General features: G+C 40.4%; 2 protein-coding genes across 3 annotated transcripts; both read right to left on the bottom strand.

Moving 5' to 3' along the window:
* Positions 1-2172: 2172 nt before the first annotated feature.
* LOC130992610 (CBL-interacting serine/threonine-protein kinase 8-like) lies at positions 2173-7490 on the bottom strand. Of its 2 annotated transcripts, XM_057917316.1 has the most exons (14): positions 6731-7490; positions 6174-6236; positions 6005-6076; positions 5809-5916; positions 5651-5725; positions 5521-5574; positions 5311-5436; positions 5036-5125; positions 4820-4942; positions 3422-3544; positions 3118-3234; positions 2913-2969; positions 2754-2828; positions 2173-2586 (listed from the first exon to the last, which is right to left on the bottom strand). In XM_057917316.1, the coding sequence occupies exons 1-14, from the start codon at positions 6887-6889 to the stop codon at positions 2485-2487; spliced, it is 1344 nt and encodes a 447-aa protein (XP_057773299.1). In that variant the 5' UTR covers positions 6890-7490; the 3' UTR covers positions 2173-2484. The 2 variants fall into 2 exon arrangements, with proteins under 2 accessions (XP_057773299.1, XP_057773298.1); XM_057917315.1 differs by having other exon boundaries at positions 2173-2828.
* Positions 7491-8223: 733 nt separating this feature from the next.
* Positions 8224-9695, bottom strand: LOC130992693 (ethylene-responsive transcription factor ERF017-like). The gene has a single exon (XM_057917446.1). The coding sequence runs from the start codon at positions 9201-9203 to the stop codon at positions 8805-8807; it is 399 nt and encodes a 132-aa protein (XP_057773429.1). The 5' UTR covers positions 9204-9695; the 3' UTR covers positions 8224-8804.
* Positions 9696-19884: the final 10189 nt, after the last annotated feature.

The raw sequence follows: 19884 nt of genomic DNA, 5'->3' as shown, positions 1-19884 counted from the left end.
ATTTCATTATTTTATAAATAAATATTACTCCCTCCGTCCCATTAAATTTGTTCCATTTCTTTTGGGCACGATTATTAAAAAGAATATAATTAGTATAATAAAAGTGTGTAAATGTATGGAGCCATATTATTTATAGTGTAAAATCATTATCATATATAGAAACAAGACTAGATGAATGAGACAACCCAAAAAGAAAACTAAGATAAGATCAATGGGACGGAGGTAGTATATAAATAAAAAGTATCTTACATAATAAATTATAATTAATATCTATCACTAATAATTAATTTTAAAAAATTGTATATTCTAACTATAAAGTAATTAACCTTAATAATTAATTAAAATTAGATATTACAAAATAGATATAAAAGAAATTATAGAATCTACTCCGATCCCTTCGTCCCATTAGGCTTGTCTCATTTCTTTTGAACACGATTATTAAGGAGAATATAATTAGTGTGTAAATGTGTGGAGTCATATTGTTTGTAGTGTAAAATCATTACCAAATATAAAAACACGACAAGATCAATGAGACAATCCAAAGAAGAAAACATGACAAGATCAATGGGACGGAGGGAATATTTGGACCAGTGAAATCTATTTAATAATGTTCAAATTATATTGACCTAAAATCTCAAAATTATATTACTCTCTTCGTCCCTGAAACATTTTCTTTTATTTTCTTTTTCGTTCGTCCCCAAAACATATTCCTAATTTATTTTTGGAAAAAATTCTACTAACTATTACCCTTATAATTCTCACATATTTACACCAACTACTTATAATTGGACCAATTTTCATTTTAATTGGTCCATCAGTCACGTATATCATTATTTTCTCTAATTTATGAAACTTATTTTCCACTCATCAAACACACAATTAGTTTTATTAAACCCGTGTCACCTCTACTTAGAAAAATATTTTAGGGATAGAGGGAGTGAAACATAAGAAATTAAATGTGAAGAAAAAAATTATTAGAAACTAATAAAATTGAAATGGAACCCATAGTGAAACACTAAATGATGCATAGATGTGTGTTGGCCTAGTGATAGTTAAAGTGATTAGTGTTTGAGATCAAATATTTGAGTTTCGAATTCATCGTGACATGGTCTTTAAATTTAGAGTAGAACATCTGTGCGAGAGTTCCGTTTTGTGCGAATCGGGGCTCTATGCGTCGTCCCGACCCCGCTTGTCGTAACACCGCCTCATTTCATCCAACTATATTACGTAAATGACACTTTTACTAACAACAAATTACTCCCTCCGTCCACGAAATGAGTACCCATATTTCCTTTTTCGTCCGTCCACGAAATGAGTACCCATTTCCCTTTTTGGCAAGTGTACCCCACAAAACTTTTTAATTAATACACTAAAAAATGTGGGACCCTTATTCTATTCACACTACACTCAATACATTCCTTAAAACCCGTGCCGTCCACAAATGAGTACTCATTTCGTGGACGGAGGGAGTATATTGTTATCAACAACAAATCATATTATTATCATATCAAATTGTACCATACACATAAAGCATGATATGTACCATGCATATAAAGTATGATACTTCCCCTGTTTCTTAAAATTATGCATTTTTTGGTACATTTTTCAAATATATGCACTTTTTATTTTTGAACATTACCCACACATAATTTTGATAATTTTATCAATGCAATCAATAAGTTTTTATTAAAACTCATTCTAAAAATTATGTGTATATTTATAAGGGACGGAGGGAGTATAAGATATTTTTTTTTGTTAATAACATCATATACTTTTATTAAATACAAATAAATCTTTTTATAAAAGTAAATGATGCATTACAAATGATATTTTTAATACATATAAATATCACTTTTAATAACAAGAAATGATATTGGATCAGATTAGGTTTGACAGATATATCGTGAATAAGACACCCTAATAAGAATTTGTGGTGACCACTAAAGTGTAGTAATAAAATTTTCTAATGTTGGGGTAATAATGTGACGATATTTTCTAATGTTTTTCCACCCTTCACATGCTAAAAAAATTTGTGGTGACCACTAAGATGTAGTAATAAAATTTTCTCATTTATTATTACCTCTCATTTTTTTATGATAAAATTGCAACAAAATATAACACACCCTAAAAGAACATGAAATAAAGTGTTACGAATACAATGAAGCAGATGAGTAGTGATGAATACTGCAAAGTGCAATTAAACTTGTGCATCAACCAAATATGATGCTGAGCAGTAGAAGCAAATATCACGCCTATACATCAGACGACAAAGCGCCAACCAAAAAAACTCAACTACAACACCAACACCAACACCATACACAAAAGCTCATGAGGATCACATGTGACCTAAGTAATACTGTTGCCTCTACAAGGTGGCAGATTCAGTTAACGTTGTACTAATCGATGTCGCTGAATCTCCAGAACTGCACATCAAGTGTTTACTTACCTCCACAACTATATTGTACAATAGCTGCCAATGTGAGATTATCTTTTTCTACTCTTCGTCTTAGTAATCTTTGATTTACCCATTTCATCGGGCGGCCTCCAGATAACATCATCTAGGTTGTTACAGAAGTTCTTGTAGAACTGCAAGAAATAATTCTGAGTCTGAATATACAAAACAATATTTTAAACTAACTATATATGCTCAATCTTGTGTTACCTTTTAACAATAAATAGAAAGTTAGGTGTGCATAAGGATGGGTGTCGAAAATTGAAAATAAAATAAAAAAATATAGGGGGAAGAGAAAAACCTTCAGATACTCCTCTGCGTCTCCAGCTGCTTTCTGGATGTCAACCATGATGAATGGTGGTGCAACTTGAAAAATCTGTTAAGAAAGAGTTGAAATGTCGGGGATGGTCGAGAAATGACATTAGGATGAGAAGAGGGGGGAGGAGCAGAGCAGCTCTACCTCCATTATCACAGAGAAATGTGAAGTCCTATTAGCAGAAAGACCTTCGACTCTCATCTACATAATACAGTGGTGATCCAGGAACGAAAAAAAAATCAAGTCAGAACGATGGTTTGATGCATTTATGAAGTAGGTATCAAAGCAACGAAAACGGAAGTTTGAAAAATAAAGAAACTAATCGAGCTTTTACTACTATTGGGTTTACCTTGTAATTACGAATGTGCGTCTTGAAGCCCATCGACTGTGCAACAACTTCCATACTTGACAGGACAACCTTTGCCGGTTTTTGAGAAACAAATCGTGTTTGATGTTTCAGGGAATCCTGTTGACGCAGGTCAGACATTAAAATTGGTGAAATTACTGAAATGACAAACTAGCAGCACCAATGTGGTAAAAAGTGAAACATAAAGAATGATACTACGAATTTCAGAGCTTTTAATATCATTGATAAATTAAAATACGGTAAAGGGTACAGCACATGTTAAAGTACAAGATAGTAGTCACATTACCTCCCTGCGATCAAACAAGGCTGAAAGATTTAACCCTTGAGAAAGAATAATCAAGTCAAATGCATTAAGATTTAGCGGCCCCATATCATCATTATTTGCACATTGCTCATTAGGCAATTCTTCCTACAACAGAAAACATATTTAGAAGGAGCATTAGCTTGGGTAGCCACGAAAAGCTACAAAATTCAGGCTGTCACAGCCATAATTTATATGTAAGAATATCAATTTTGAGCTTATTCTTGTCATGAAAAGCTACAAAATTTCAGGCACTCACAGCCATAGTTTACATGTAAGAATATCAATTTCTTAGCCCTTATTCTTGCAGCTGTGTACTCTCAAGTGGAGAAAGTAGGAGAGAGTAAAGACATGACAAATTATTTCAAAAATGTTTCATGCAAAACTAATTATGATAGAGGTGTAGATATTGTACCTTTTACAACTTCTAAATAAAATTATTACCAATGGGAAAACTGAACAGATGTGATTTCTCTAATCGATCCTTTTAGCTAACCCAATTAGATAATAATGGCTCCACAAATAGTATGGGAAGGAAAATTAGAAGGTGAAATTAGCCTGTGTCACAACTAAGAGGTACAAAGTCTTGCATAGGGACCTCAAACCATCAGCATCATCAACCATGAAGAGGTTAAAAGATCAAAGTTTAAAATCTAGCTTATGCACCCGAATTAGTAGAGTTATCCCATAGACACTGTCCAACTGGTTTCCGATGCACCAGTTAAAGATACTACCCCAATACTCCAATGCTATTACTTTTACAACTGGTTGGAAGTCTCAAGAGAAGAATGCAATAAATAAAAAGGAAGTCTCACGGGGATCGGTTCAATCCAATCCCATACCTGAACTCAACATTAGCATTGAGATGATATCAGCCATGACATTGGTACGAGGGCTAGCATATGATTTCCATACTAAAGATGCTATTTTATCCAGTGCTGAAAAACTAATCTTGATATATGTAAAGTGATGCATCTATGTATGGGAGGGGAAGAGCTACACAACTTGTTAGGAGCAAGCAATCTAGCACGTCTGAACTCCTATATTAACCTTAGCACGTCTGAACTCCTATATTAACCTTTAAAGAGATAGCATTTGCAATTTTGCACAACATCCAAGAAATGATGTTCAACATCAGCAGCAGATATTGGTTTAGGGCATATGCTGAAAGGGCAAAAGAAGGAATTGATTCTTCTATAATCAAATACCATCATTCTCCTCTTTGGCACAAACAGGTATAAAGTTTTTGACAAGTCTGAGGATAGTGACTATACTGAAACAATATTCATAATAAAATTCTACATGTGTTTCTTTAAAGAAAAAGGAAAGATGATGTTTGCTTTATTCCATTTCTGTCTAAAATCCAAGAACAGCCTCACTGACCTCTGGATCATCAAAAGCAGCATTAATATCATCCATATCAATGTCTTCAGTTTCTGAAAGTCCGACAGGATTATAATTCTTCTTAAACCACTCATCATTTCTGATCTCGTCAATTCGAATGCGCTGCAGGAAATCATTTGTGTAATATTAGTAGCGATAACAGTATATCAGTTCCAGTAAGGATGTAAACTACTCTCATTGCAGAAAAAACTTAACGGTTTCAGGGTTCGGGTCTAAAATCCGATGGATCAAGGATTTTGCTCCAACAGGGAACCATGAGGGACAAGAAAATTCTGCATTATCGATCTGAAAAAGAAATTTGAAAAGGTTAGAAAAAATTATGTTTGTGTTTTTTCCCTAAAAATTCTCTTATACAAACGACAATACAATTATTATTATTACCGTGCATCCACGCATACATAATCTTGCAAATTACAAAGTGATAGCTCAATCATGGGTAAAGAAGTTGTGAGAAGATAATGGTTGAATACCTTTCCATATAATGTCGTCAAGTCAAGCTCATCAAATGGCAAATACCCAGCCATCAGAACATAGAGGATGACCCCGCACGACCAGATATCAGCTAAAGCACCATGGTAGCCTTTATGACTAAGAACCTACAACTCACACCACACAAATATCAGTCATATTTTCTTCTTAGCGCATATTACATTTCAAAGATAAAGCTCCATACAACTTACCTCTGGTGCAACATAATTAGGAGTACCACAAGTTGTGCGGAGAAGGGTGACTCCCTACAGACAAAAAATAGCATTAGAACAGTAGCAACCTAACATGGTATGAAATACAGAAACTTAAGCAAAATCTTACTTCTGCAGGCAAGGCACTAAGCCCAAAATCCGAGATCCTTAGATTCCCTTGGGAATCAAGCAACAGATTTTCAGGCTGCAAACAAGTAAAAGGAAGTCAGAATTTTAGTTTTAGAAAATGATTGTTAGATTTCATTTTCTACTGTGCACAAGTAATACCTTTAAGTCTCTGTGATAGACTCCCTTACTGTGACAAAAATCAACACCGTCAATTAGCTGCTGGAAGTATCTTCGAGCTTCAGATTCACTAAGTCTTCCATGGTGAACCTGCAAGAGACATTTCCATGTTAACGTCAGCAATAGTGGCCAAGTGACTACACCAAACAAAACAATATATCTAGGTACAGGGACTCACTATTTTGTCGAACAATTCACCACCCGTGATGAACTCCAATATGATATATATCTTTGTACGGCTTGCAATAACCTAATAGCGAGATTCCAGTAATTGATATTCATGCCAAAACAATACACAATTAAACTTCTCTCTCGACAAAGCTAACAATGTTGGTTTTAAGCCTCACCTCATGTAAGCGAACAACATACGGATGTCTAACACGCTTCATAATAGATATCTCCCGCTTTATCTGTAAAATGAAAATCACAAGAACAAATTTATCAAGAAATGTGATTAGTAAATGGCTTTAACTGCAAGGTAAATTGCCCTGAACCTGTAAACAAACAGGCAATTTTCACAAGATCTCCGAAAAGCAATAAACAGGTTAGGATCCTTAGAGAAAACACATTTATGCTTTCAACATATAATACTTCACGATTAACTAAAACTTAAAATTTCAGAGAAAAAAAAATTCGTACTCAACAAAGCAATAACAAAATGATCATCAAGACCAGAAAGAGAATCATCGTTCAGCTCTACCAATCAGAACCTCTTTCAATTTTACTAGCTCGACCAAATCCTCCCTTCCCAACCTCAAATTCAACCCAATAAAACATTTTAAAAAACTATGAAAGCACAAATTCGTACATTTCTCTAACAATTTCAGCGACAAAATACTCAAGGAAGTTCAAATCTCCTCAATGCACAACAATGAGAAAACAAAGCACATATTCAGACAGCAACCTGATCAATCATCTTGTGCTTGATTATGGTGGAGCGATCGAGGACTTTCATGGCGACGCTTTCCCCAGTCTCCGTGTTTTGCGCGAACTTCACCTTCGCAAATGTCCCTTCGCCAATCGTCCGCCCCACCTCGTACTTGCCGACCTTCCGCACCACCATTTTCGCTGCTTATTTTCCCGATCACTATTTTATCACCATTCATCCACAGCTCAAGACAAAACCCACATGTGCTTGTTCAAGAACACCAGCTGCTTTGTTGTATATGGCTTTTTCAATTTTCCAAAAGTTAGAAATAACAATCAATTCTTTTGGGTGTGAGGGGACAGCAACGCGACTACTTCGAGAACGGTTCAGGAAAGAAATTATTTAAAAATGCATAAAAGAAAACAAATGAGAATGGATTTTGAAAGTAGGTTTGTGAGAGAGGATTAGGTTTGGTAAAGTGGAAAGAGAAATAACAGAGCAATGGGATGAGGAGAGTTGAAAAAATGGAGTTGATTGGAAAATGATTTTTATTCTAGTATTTTATTAACACCTTTTATTCGCTCTAAAATTATTGGCTGCAGCTGGTTTTCAGATGTTCGAGTTGGGACACGGCGGCGAGGAGGCGGCGCTCCGATTCGCGGAAAGAAATTCAGAGAGCGAAGACTGATTGCCAACAGCTGTCTTTAGGCGTGTGATTAACGAAGAATGTATTCATTTTATTTCTAAATTGGGATTTTGTGTTTGCGTGCTAACGAAGTTGGCCTTTATGCTTATTTCTGGTATACACCTGTCAACAATTGTTCAATTTAACCGGGAATGGGATACTGTTTAATTATATTTCTGAATTGTGGTTTAGAAAATACTTTTGCTTTTAAACTAAATTTTGAAAGTAGTGAAAATCAAGATAGTGTCCCGCCAACTAGAGCTGCCCAAATCGTTCTTTATTTTTTCACGTTCTTCATGCTATCGATTTGGGCTAATTAGGTTGAATCAGTATGAGCTTAACTTCCTATTGCGGTACCTCTATAAAAAAAGTTCCTATTTCGGTAACAAATTTAAATACATCTCTAGATCTCCTAATCATGCTCTGATCCCAGTGGTATCCTTGGATATATATTTATCAAATAAATACAATTTTTAAAGGCCGCATCACATTGAATGGTGTCCTTCTGGGGGATTTCAATTGTCGAGATTGAATTAATCCAAAATTACTCGAGATTGAATCACGTGTCATATTCATTCAACCGAACAAAATATCATAAAATTAAGGGTAAATATCATATTAAACCTTGAACTATTTCCATGTTATCAAAAATATCCTGAAAGTTTTAAAATGCTCTCTAAACCCTCAAAGTATTAAAGTTTTATCAAATATATCCCGCATTTATTTTCCGGTCACCAGAAATATGACGTGACTCGCCGGATGGCACCGTGTAATTTAAATTTTATTTTTTTTAATCCATGTCATTTTTTTTAATCCGTGTCATCCACTTAGTCTCTCTCTGCGTTTCCTCTCCTCCTCTCTACCGTCTCTCTCTCTCTTTGTTCTTAGTAATATCCTTCTTCCACAAACACACACATACACACACAGTCAAACACAACAACATACACACACACTTGCCGACACAGACTGGCGGCGGCGCCTCCTCACTCCCCGGTGAAGGTTGCCGCCTCTCCGGCCACCCACGACTCTCACCTCTCACCCTCTATCTATCTCCATCTTCCCTTTTTCACCCTACATACGCACAGCCACCGCCTTCTCAAACGTCCAGCTGACAGCAGCGGCTGGCCGCCGCTGTTGCCTCGCCCTCAATTCTCGGCGACTGCAGTGGCAGGCGAGCCCATAATTTCAGTCGTCGCCGCTTGTATATCAAGCAGCAGCGCCACCTGAAACCCTAGGCCCCAAATTGTGGCCACGATTCTCTCCCTCGATTCTACTTCCTTTGACTTCCGGCGAGCAGCAGCGAACCCCCGCCGTCGTCTGCAACCTTCCGGAGACCGACGGGCACGGCGACTCAGCGTGCTGCAGCGCCTCCGACGAGGAGAGCGAGTTCGACTGGGAGTCGAGATCGTCGACCTGACCCGAGGTCTAGGCGCCGGTGGACGCATGGGCAAAGCGAGCGGCGGCGACCTGGATCTCGATCTTGGGCGGATTATCGGGGAAATTGAACTTGGCGTTGCCCAGATCTCCGCCGAAGGCACGCGCCGCCTTCTCCGCCATGGTCAATCGGCGGCGGCGACCTGGATCTCGGCAGTAGAGGGCGGCGTCGAAGGCACGCGCCACCTTTTTCGCCGTGTTGTAGGATCCGAGCCAGATCCTCTCCCTGCAGTTAGGGAGCCTGATCTCGGAGACGTATTTCCCCCACTTACGCTTGCGCACGCCCTTGTATTTGCAGAAGGAGGAAGATGAAGCTTCTCGAACAACCTCGAAAGCGGCAGCGGTGGCTGAGAATGAAGGTTGCTGCTGCTTTTTAGGTGATTTCACCATGTCAGTTAGGGTTTAGAGTGAGAATTTTGAATTTCGTTTTGGGGAAGAAGTGAAATTGAGTGTAGTTTGGATGAGGAAAAGGGGATGAGCATGAGTTGGGAAAAATGGTGGCTTCTGATTTTGTGATTTTCAGTTGGATCTTTGATTGGATGTGTTTGATTGCGGTGGAATTTTGAAGGTAAGAAGAGAGAGCTTTGGACAGGGAGAGACGGTAGAGAGAGGACGGTAGAGAGAGGGGGAGAGAATGCAGAGAGAGACAGAGAGCAGGATGACATGGCTTAAAAAATAGAATATAAAATGACATGGATTAAAAAAAATAAAATTTAAATTACACAGTGTCATCCGGCGAGCCACGTCATATTTCTGGTGACCGGAAAATAAATGCAGGATATATTTGATAAAACTTTAATACTTTGAGGGTTTAGAGAGCATTTCAAAACTTCCAGGGTATTTTTGATAAAGCGAGAATAGTTCAGGGTTTAATATGATATTTACCCTAAAATTAATCATATCTAATCGTTCAAACCAAACAAGCCCTTCATATATAATTGTTATAAATAAATAAGTAGAATAAAACAAGGATTTTTTTATTTTATTTTTTTGCAAAGCAACAATAGAACTCCATCTTTTTATTGTAATTCTATTAAATTTTGAATAATCGAATTGATATAAGTTATAATTAGAAACAATCCACCCAGATGGCCATAATGAGGAATGAAAATCAATTTTTGGCCCCTAATCTTAAAACATTAAATTTTGGCTATTAATTATGCGGTATGCCTATTATACCATTTTTACTTGCGTGACCTAGCCCACTTGATTCTGAAAAAACTCTCTCCAATTAGAGTTTAACGGCGGCGGCGGAGGTGTGTGGATTGGCGGCGGAACCCTCCGACCTCCTCCTCATCCTCCGCTGCCTCAGTTCAGCGTCGCCTTCGTCGCCCTCCAGGCCTGGAAAACCGCCATTTCAGACGACTCTGCTCCTTCAAAAGCGTCTTCTGCTCCGATTTCGTCGATTTCATGGGCAATTCCGTCGGCCAAGTGGTGGCGGCGATAGTTCTCAATCACGCCAATTTGCAAGGCACGCTGGTCAAAACAACAGCAACCGCTTCAGCGGCAGCGTACTGCCGTTGTTCAGAGACCTCGCCTCGCTCACCGAATTGACCTCAGCAAAAATCGCTTCTCCGGCGGTGGATCTGATCTGATGAGGCAGCGGCGGTGGATTTGATCTGATCGTTGCGCCGCCTCCTCCTTCGATTTCAGCTATCGACAAATCTGATCCGATCCGATCTGTGCTGCACGTATGGCACTATTAGTGCCATAAGTGCCATAATTGCACACTTCCTCCTAGGGTTTAGATATTCTATTTAGGGTTTAGATTATCCATTTGGGGTTTAGATATTCCATCTAGCGTCTAGATTATCCATTTAGGGTTTAGATGTTCCATTTAGAGTTTAAATGATGTTGTTTCTGTATTTGTGCTGCACGTATGGCACTTATGGCACTATTAGTGCCATAAGTGCCAACGGAAATCCAAAATAAAACCAAGTAAAATAGTCATTTTGGCACTTATGGCACTATTAGTAGTGATGCTCGGTTTAACAATGGTGGTGATGATTTTGTCGTTCTCTTTATTCTCTATGCAATGTGTACTTTTCTGGCTCCTACCGCTAACACAAGCTCAGTCTCCTTAGAACTCTTCTGGATGTAAGAAATATTGGTAAATGTGATTGGTGCTCGTTCGTTGTGTAAGGCGTTAGAATCCCTCAAAGAAAAGAATTATAAGGTGATTAATGGATGTATGCCAGTTTTACCTCTTCTCTACTGCCACCGTTTCAAGTGGCAAGGTATTTGTAAGCCATATACCCTGCCACTTATTTAGCATTGAACATCTGAAAAGTTCAATGATCGGTTTAAGCAAGAGATTGAGGGGGATTCTGTATTTGGCCGTGGTGACTGGGTGGAAGGTGTGTTCCGTATTAGTGAACACAAAAATGAAAAAGTGACTGCAGACATGGATGGAAAGAAGGGAAACAAAGATGCAGAGGAACCAAAGCAATGTCCACGTGATGAAGCTTTTCTAACAAGCTCTGAATTTATCACGTACAAGCTGCCTGAAGGCGAAAAAATGTGCATTAGTGTCATATCCAAAAATGTAAGTTTATATATTTTGTTAACAATTATCATATTTTATTTTGTTATTTTCGTTCCTATATCGAAATTTATTATATTTCTATAGGATTTGCAAAAGTCATTTCTAATTCTGAAGAGAGACTTCAATGTGATTGTGTCCAATCACATGGATCGTGTTGAAGAGTTGAAAAAGAGCACGCCAAAAATATATAAACTTACATTTTTGGATATGGCACTAATGCACATTTTTTCGCCTTCAGGCAGCTTGTACGTGATAAATTTAGAGCTTGTTAGAAAAGCTTCATCACGTGGACATTGCTTTGGTTCCTCTGCATCTTTGTTTTCCTTCTTTCCATCCATGTCTGCAGTCACTTTTTCATTTTTGTGTTCACTAATACGGAACACACCTTCCACCCAGTCACCACGGCCAAACACAAAATCCCCCTCAATCTCTAGCTTAAACCAATCATTGAACTTTTTAGATGTCCAATGCTGAATAAGTGGCAGGGTATATGGCTTACAAATACCCTGCCACTTGAAACAGTGGCAGTAGAGAAGAGGTAAAACTGGCGGACATCCATTAATCACCCTATAATTCTTTTCTTTGAATGATTCTAACGCCCTACGCAACAAACGAGCACCAATCACGTTTACCAATATTTCTTACATCCAGAAGAGTTCTAAGGAGACTGAGCTCAATTGTTGTGTTAGCGGTAAGAGCCAGAAAAGTACACATTGCATAGACAATAAAGATAACGACAAAATCATCACCGCCATTGTTAAACCGAGCATCACTACTGTTAGCTAACAGATCAAACACAGATTTTAGGGTAGGTGTATCACCTAAACCCAACCGTTCCTTATAATTTTGAATCTATTCAGAACCTAACACATCTTTTCTCTCATAATACAGAACAGAAGACCCTTCACCTGTACCTCTAGGCAATAAAAATAAGTCTTCTATATATGCAGTTGTGAGAACTATGTTCCGCCCATTCTCAAAAGCTAAAACCCGCGAATAAGGATTGAAATTTTCTATAAACCAAAAGACATTACTCCAAGAAACATATTTCCAATCAGTGAATGACAATAAACCCCCAAACCCCACATTCTTAATACTTTTTTTTTAGTTTCATTTAATATTGAAATCAAAATCCCACAGCTTTACGGGTTTACACACAACTTTATACCTACATAAAAACAAAGATTACTATGTTTATATTTTATATTACATTTTAGAAATACATTTATGGATGAAACAATTACTTTATTCAAAAAGAAAGTATACTTGCCATTTGAATGTTGAAAAATTGAAAATTGAAAATTTAAGCATTCAAAGGTACGTGGCGTTGTTACACATCCCAGACCCAACTCACCAATTTGGTGATCTATCGGGCACGAGGAAAGTTTCCAGCCGATATACCATTTCAATGAATTCAATCACAAGTAATATATTTATGTGCAGACACACGTACATTATTCAAATAAAAAGTATACTTTAATGAAAACGAAAAGTATACTTTAATTTATTCACAAGTAAACATTGAAAATTGAAAAATTAAGCATTCAAAGGTACGTGGCGTTGTTACACATCCCAGACCCAGCTCAACAATTTGGTGATCTATCGGGCACGAGGAAAGTTTACAGCCGATATACCATTTCAATTAATTCAATCACAAGTAATACATTTGCCGATATACCATTTCAATTAATTCAATCACAAGTAATACATTTATGAGTAGACATATGTACATTATTCAAATAGAAAGTATACTTTTATATTAAATATTGTAAAAGTTCTAAAATCATAATCATTTTCTAGACAAATTTACTAATAATGTTTACATGTATACACTGTAACAATTACATTCTATGGCACAAATGTATACTTTCAAAATACAGCACTATAGATTACAAATAAAACTTACCTTTCTCGCTTGACAACTACCTGAACTTCTTTTTTGGATTTTATTAAAACATCTTCCAGTTTCTTACTGTCTTTCACAGTTTCACTACATACAATATACCATAAGAAAACATTAGTTAATATAAGCCAATCAATAAAATTAATACGTAACATACTAATTGAAATATAAAATTAAATACCTTAAAGGATGACTTGCAGATGCATCTGCTAGGTCCTTTCTAATTTTTCTCTGCTTCACAACTCTACATAACAAACCAAACAAAATATATATTTCTTAACTTTTGAAATCATTACTTTAAAACAAAAATAAGAAAATAAACTATACATTATAAATATTACCTTTCAGTTTCAGACTCGCTTCTTTCTGCTTCTCTTTTAGAAGGTCTATTCTTCTCCATGCTAAAAATCAAATTAGCACTAAAAATAATTAGTACTTTAAAATAGAATAAACATTTGGTGCAACTAACATCAATAATATAAGTATATATTATTAATGAGTATAAATAACACCCTTCAGGCTCACTTGTCTTTCCTTTTCCTTTTGTAACCCCTTTCTTCTGCCTCATACTAAAAATCAAATTAAAAATAACAGACACAATGGTTTGTTATCATAAGGATAATATTTACTTCGATAGATACAAAGTAATACATTTTCTAGGTACAAATGTTAACTAATATATGTACTATTCACAAGTAATACATTTATGGGCAGAAAAATTTACTTTATGTGAACATAAACTTTACATTTCAAACATTGATGAGGAGTAAAATGTGCAGAGCAGAGAAATGACGTTACCAGGGGAATCACGGGGAGCAGCGAGATGGCTCTCGCCAGAGGAATCACACTCGCCAGAGGAATCACCTTTATCAGAGGAACCACCTTCGCCAGAGAAATCGCTCTCGCCAGAGGAATGGTTTTCACCAGCGGAATCACCGAGACGCAGGGAAATCTCCCGCGTAAAGGCGATTTTACCATTATGCCCCCGACCACGCAAGACGCATGCTCCGGTGCTGATTTTACTATTTTACCCTCCATATGTAATCTATAAATAACGGCATGCGTGCTCATTTGTAGATACGCTATCTTTCATACTCAATACAACAGCACATTTTCTCTTGTTCTAGCATTCCGACTACTTCCTTTATCTTCTCCGATCAATCGCAACTAGGTATAACTCACGATCCATTCACAATTAACCGATTAGATAGATACCCACCCCCTCATGTTTCACCATCTGGCGCCGTCTGTGGGAAACATGAGCTAAGATGTGAGAATTCCACCCTCGCGCATGCAGATCTGGAATCGCCGCTGGATTTGCATGCGCAAGTCCCGATTGCATCGTTGTTCGGAGTGCCCAAGCCATTCTAGATCAATTTTCATGTTTTTACGCCGATCTACTTGCCGATTCGGGAAATCTGTGTTTAATTGTATTTTTTTGTGCATGGGGAAAGGTGGTGGAGGCCGTAAATTGGGAGATCTGTGATTATTTTTTATTATCTTACGAATCAGTTCGATAATTGTGTGTGGCTATGCCGATTTTCGCTTAATGCCTGTTTTCATTACGGATCTAACGTTTTGCACCGGTGACATGTTGATTAACACTCTGTTTTTGTTGTCCTGGGTCTTTCGCTGTTAATTTACGGGCGTTTTACGTATAAGCGTGACAATTAGGGGTGATTTTCATGATTCCTCGTATAATCTTCGCTTTGCAGCATGTCTAAACATGTTTTCACTAACAATCTGATCGGCTGATGTGTTGATTCTGTTGTTTTTTGGGGTACATGGTTATTTCAATTCACGTTCGTGATATTTATGGGTTATGACTTTCGTGTTTTCTCGCATAATCCTCATTTCCTATCATGCCTAACGTATTCCGCTAATGATTTTCTTGGTTGTTGATCTGATTACATCTGTCCTGGGGTTTCTCTACTTAGCTCGCCTGATAATTCATTTTTTCTGCTGGATCCTAATACGAGTTCAAAGGGAAAACCTCTGTCATTCGTACTCTGTTATTTCGATCTATGCCCTGGGTTTATTTCCCAGCGTATAGGGATATCTTGAGAGGGAATTTTTTAACGGTCTCCGCACCGGTGTTCTGGATTTCTTATCTCGGGAATTTCAATCATTAAGGGAGGATCGATTCATTTGTTATCTGGATTTTTCTCACATTGTTTATGTGCATGTACTATGGGTTCCTCTGAAACTCGCCGTATTCTGGAGAAGGAGTTCGACAACGTGGGGTCTGGCTCTGCTGCCCACACAACTGAGGTGCCCACCTCGCTGTTTAATGGGCTGCCCACCAGCACCATCTTCACTTCGCCGTCGGGTTTTCACGCTGTCTCAGCCACTCCGCCGACAGGGCAAAATGTGGGTGTATAGAGATTTGCTCTGATGACGCCGGGTACTGATGCACCAAGCTTGGTCCCCACGTCTGGTGGTGGACCGCTGAACTTCGGGCTGACAGAGCAGATGCTGGCTCTACTCAACTATGTTACCGTGCGTCAGGCACTGGGGACCCCGCTGTTGTCCGCTGTTCCCCCCACGGCTCCGCTGACAGGAGCGCTCATTCCACAGGGTACTGAAGCCCCGCCTCCCACTGTTCAGGAGATGAACAACCAACTCACTGATGCACAGGCCCCACTGCCTAGGGAGATACAAAGGGTCCCTGCTGACAAGGAATTGGAGAAAAGGCTAGAGGGAAGTCGAATCAGGCTTAATAGTGTTGTTAGACGGGAGGGGGTTGATGAGTCTGATAGTCAATCCGTCTCGCTCGTGTTCGAGGAGGAAAGGCCGAGGGAGAATGCACGATTGAAAAACCAAGTGTCGCAACTGAAACACCAGCTTCAGGATCTGGAGAATTCACTAAGGGAGAAGTCCCAGAGGGACGACAGAGCCCAGAGGTCAGCAAAATCTCATAGGGCAGAGAAATCGTATCGGTCAGAGAGATCCCGTCGTTCAGAGAAATCACATCATACAGAGAGGTCAGAGGAACGGGAGCTGGAGTATTCCTCTGGCAGACCAGGGCGCAAGGGTCACAAGCGCCCCCACGCTCACGACTCCCCGAGGGAAAGACGGGAACATGGGAGAGATAAGGAGGACAAGAGGGCTAAAACGTCAAGGTTCCACCCCATCAACAATCACAGTCCGTTCTCCGATGACATCCTAGCGGATACCCTGCCGCGAAGCTATAAACCCATTTCTCTGGACTATGACGGTACCACTGACCCGGAAGTACATCTCAACCGGTTTGAGGGATTGGTTACCTTGCACATGTATACTGAGGGCATCAAGTGCCGGATTTTCTCCACCACGCTGACTGGCCCCGCCCAGTTGTGGTTTGGGACGATCGCCCCAAATTCCATCCACTCTTTTGAGGAGTTACAAGTGCGTTTTCTACGGCAGTTCGCGAGCTCGCGAAGAGTAGAGAAGTCAGCTCTGTCCCTGATGGATATCAAACAGGACCAGAATGAAACGCTGCGGGAATATACTGCCAGATTCAACTTAGCCGCTCTGGAGGTGCCAGAGGCAGAATCTCAAATTAAGAATTGCGCTTATGTCAGAGGACTAAAGCCGGGCCTATTCTTCGACGAACTACAAATTAGGTCGGCTAAGGACTTCGACGACATCATGTCTCGACTACCGGGGTACTTACAGTTGGAGGATGCCAGGATGGCCCGGAAAGCGGAAAATGATAAGCACAAAACCAAAAGAGCTGAGGAAGCACCAGAGAGACAGCGGCATCAGGATAGGGCACCATTCAGAGGGTTGCCTCCAAGGGTACTGCCACCCCAGGGAGAAACGCCACCCCGACAACAGCGTACGGTGAATGAAGTCACACGATTAACTGAGTACACGCCCCTGAACAAACCACAGGAGGAGATTTTCCACTTGATAAAGAGCCAACCGTTTTTTCGGGCACCAGGAACTTACCGGGATGGGCCGCCCCAGGAGGGGCCCAACAACAAGCTATGCGAGTATCACAACACCTACGGACATCATACCAAATTTTGTGGACATCTTAAGCACCAATTGGAACTACTAGTACGTCAGGGAAACCTCGATCAATTCATCGCCAGAGGAAACGAGGGCCAGAGGCGGAACCAGGGAAATGATCAGAGGGATCACAGGGATCAGAGGGATCATCGGGATCAGAGGGATCAAAGAAATAATCGGGACCAACGGTAGGAGGATAACCGTGACAACATGAGGGAGCCAGCGCAGGGACGGGAACCTCCTTTCCCACACCCGAGGGAGGTACACATGATCTTCGGGGAGAATGGGACGCCAACGTCCAATAGAGCCAAAAAGCAAGTTGTGCGCGCTGTGAAATTAGGGTACTACCCTAACCAAGTAATGGGAATTACAAGTGCGGCGAAGGAGCCAGCGATCAGTTTCGGGGCCGAGGATCTTAGAACCCTCATGTATCCACATGACGATGCCCTGGTTTTTACGGCGGATATAGCGATGTGCAGGGTCCATCGCGTGTTCGTGGATTCAGGGAGTGCAGTGAACATCTTGTATCTCGAATGCCTCCAGAAAATGGGAATTGAAGCTAATATCGAGCCAACGAATTCTCCTCTGTTTGGGTTTGGTGGGGAAATTGTCATGCCTCTGGGCTTTGTGGAGTTGCCAGTCACACTGGGCAGAGCGGACACTTGCAAGAACAGGATGACACGGTTCCTGGTAGTGGATATGCCCAGCCCTTCCTACAATGTAATACTGGGACGCCCTGCTTTGACGGCCTTCAGAGCGGTTATATCCATGTTTCACCTCAAAATGAAATTCCCCCTCGGGGACGGGAGAGTGGGAGAAGTATGGGGAGATCAGAGGGTGTCAAAGGAATGCCATGTCAAAATGCTATCACACTCGTCTAGGCAGAAGAGGGAAAGAATAACAGAGGGACCGGATACGCGGAAGAAGGGGAAAGTAGGCGAAGTACATGCCCCGGCAGAGGAACGACAGGAATTGGCGGGCCTATTGAAAGACAGGGACAACACGGAGAAGACCGCTCTGGTTTCCACCAGTGATGTTTGCAACATGATTGAGTTATTTCCAGGGAAGGAGGGTTTCCAGACCAAAATTGGGTCTTCTATGAACGATCAAGTCAGAAAAGAGCTCATTAGCTGCCTGCGGAAAAACGCGGATGTGTTTGCATTTAGCACCGCTGATTTAAAGGGAATAGACAGAGGGCTGGAAGAGCACTGCCTTAACGTGGATCCTAAGGTTAAGCCAGTGAAGCAGAGAACGAGAAATTTTGGGGCTGAGAAGGACGCTGCAATCAGGGAGCAAGTGCAAGGGCTGTTGGAGGCAGGGCACATCGAGGAGGTTCAATACCCAGAATGGATTTCGAATGCCGTGATGGTAGCAAAGAAAACAAATACTTGGCGGATGTGTATGGACTTCAGAGATTTGAACGCCGCCTGCCCGAAGGACCATTATCCTCTGCCGAGGATTGACCAGTTGGTGGATTCCACTTCGGGGTGCGCTTTATTGTCTATGATGGACGCATATCAGGGATATCACCAAGTGAAAATGAACAGAGGGGATATTGCCAAAACGGCCTTCGCCGTCTGTTGTGGGGTCTATGGCTGGAGGAGTATGCCATTTGGCTTGAAAAATGCGGGGGCCACATACCAGCGAATGATGGAAAAAATCTTCAAGGAACAGCTCTCTAAGAACATATCAGTTTACGTGGACGACATGCTCGTGCGGAGTGTTAGGGTGGAGGACCATGTCTCTGATCTGGAGGAGATCTTCACGGTGATCCGAAAACATCGGCTCATGCTGAATCCAACGAAATGCACCTTTGGGGTCACCACAGGGAAATTCTTGGGCTACAAAGTTACTCCCGCAGGGATTGAAGTCAACACAGAAAAAGTCAAGGCTATTATGGAAATGACACCACCCAGAGGGATCAAAGAAGTGCAGACTCTGAATGGGCGTATCACTGCCCTGAGCAGGTTTATCTCACGGTCGGCAGAGCGCAGCATGCCTTTCTTCAAAATCTTGAGGAAGGGAACTAAATTCTTGTGGACAGCGGAATGTCGAGCGGCATTTGAGGATCTCAAAGTATATCTGGCGAAGCTACTAACTCTAACCAAGCCCGTCCCGGGAGAGATATTGTATCTGTACATAGCAGTGGGGGAGGAATCAGTCAGCTCTGTGCTTATCAGAGAAGAGGAAAGTCACCAGAGGCCAATTTACTTAGTCAGCAGAATCATCCAGGGTCCCGAGCTGAACTACACAGAAATAGAGAAGGCTGCTCTGGCGGTCATGGTCACGGCAAGAAAGTTGAGGCCTTATTTTTTATCACATCGGGTAGTGGTGCGCACTGCTCTACCTTTTAGACAAGTGTTGGGGCGACCGGATTTGTCGGGAAGAATCGTCAAGTGGACCGTGGAGTTGGGAGAGTATGACGTGGAGTATGAGTCGAGAACGGCAATCAAAGCACAAGCTCTAGCAGATTTCATACAAGAAACAACTCGCCGTCCTATGCCAGAGTTTTGGGTTGCTTTTGTGGATGGGTCAGTAACAAAGGAGGGATGCGGAATCGGGGTGTACATCATCTCACCAGGTTATGGGATATATCAATTCGCTATTAAATTCACCTGTCGAATGTC

Source organism: Salvia miltiorrhiza, chromosome 7 (genome assembly GCF_028751815.1).
Source record: "Salvia miltiorrhiza cultivar Shanhuang (shh) chromosome 7, IMPLAD_Smil_shh, whole genome shotgun sequence".
Lineage (NCBI taxonomy): Eukaryota > Viridiplantae > Streptophyta > Magnoliopsida > Lamiales > Lamiaceae > Salvia > Salvia miltiorrhiza.
This window is presented reverse-complemented; position numbering and strand designations above follow the sequence as displayed.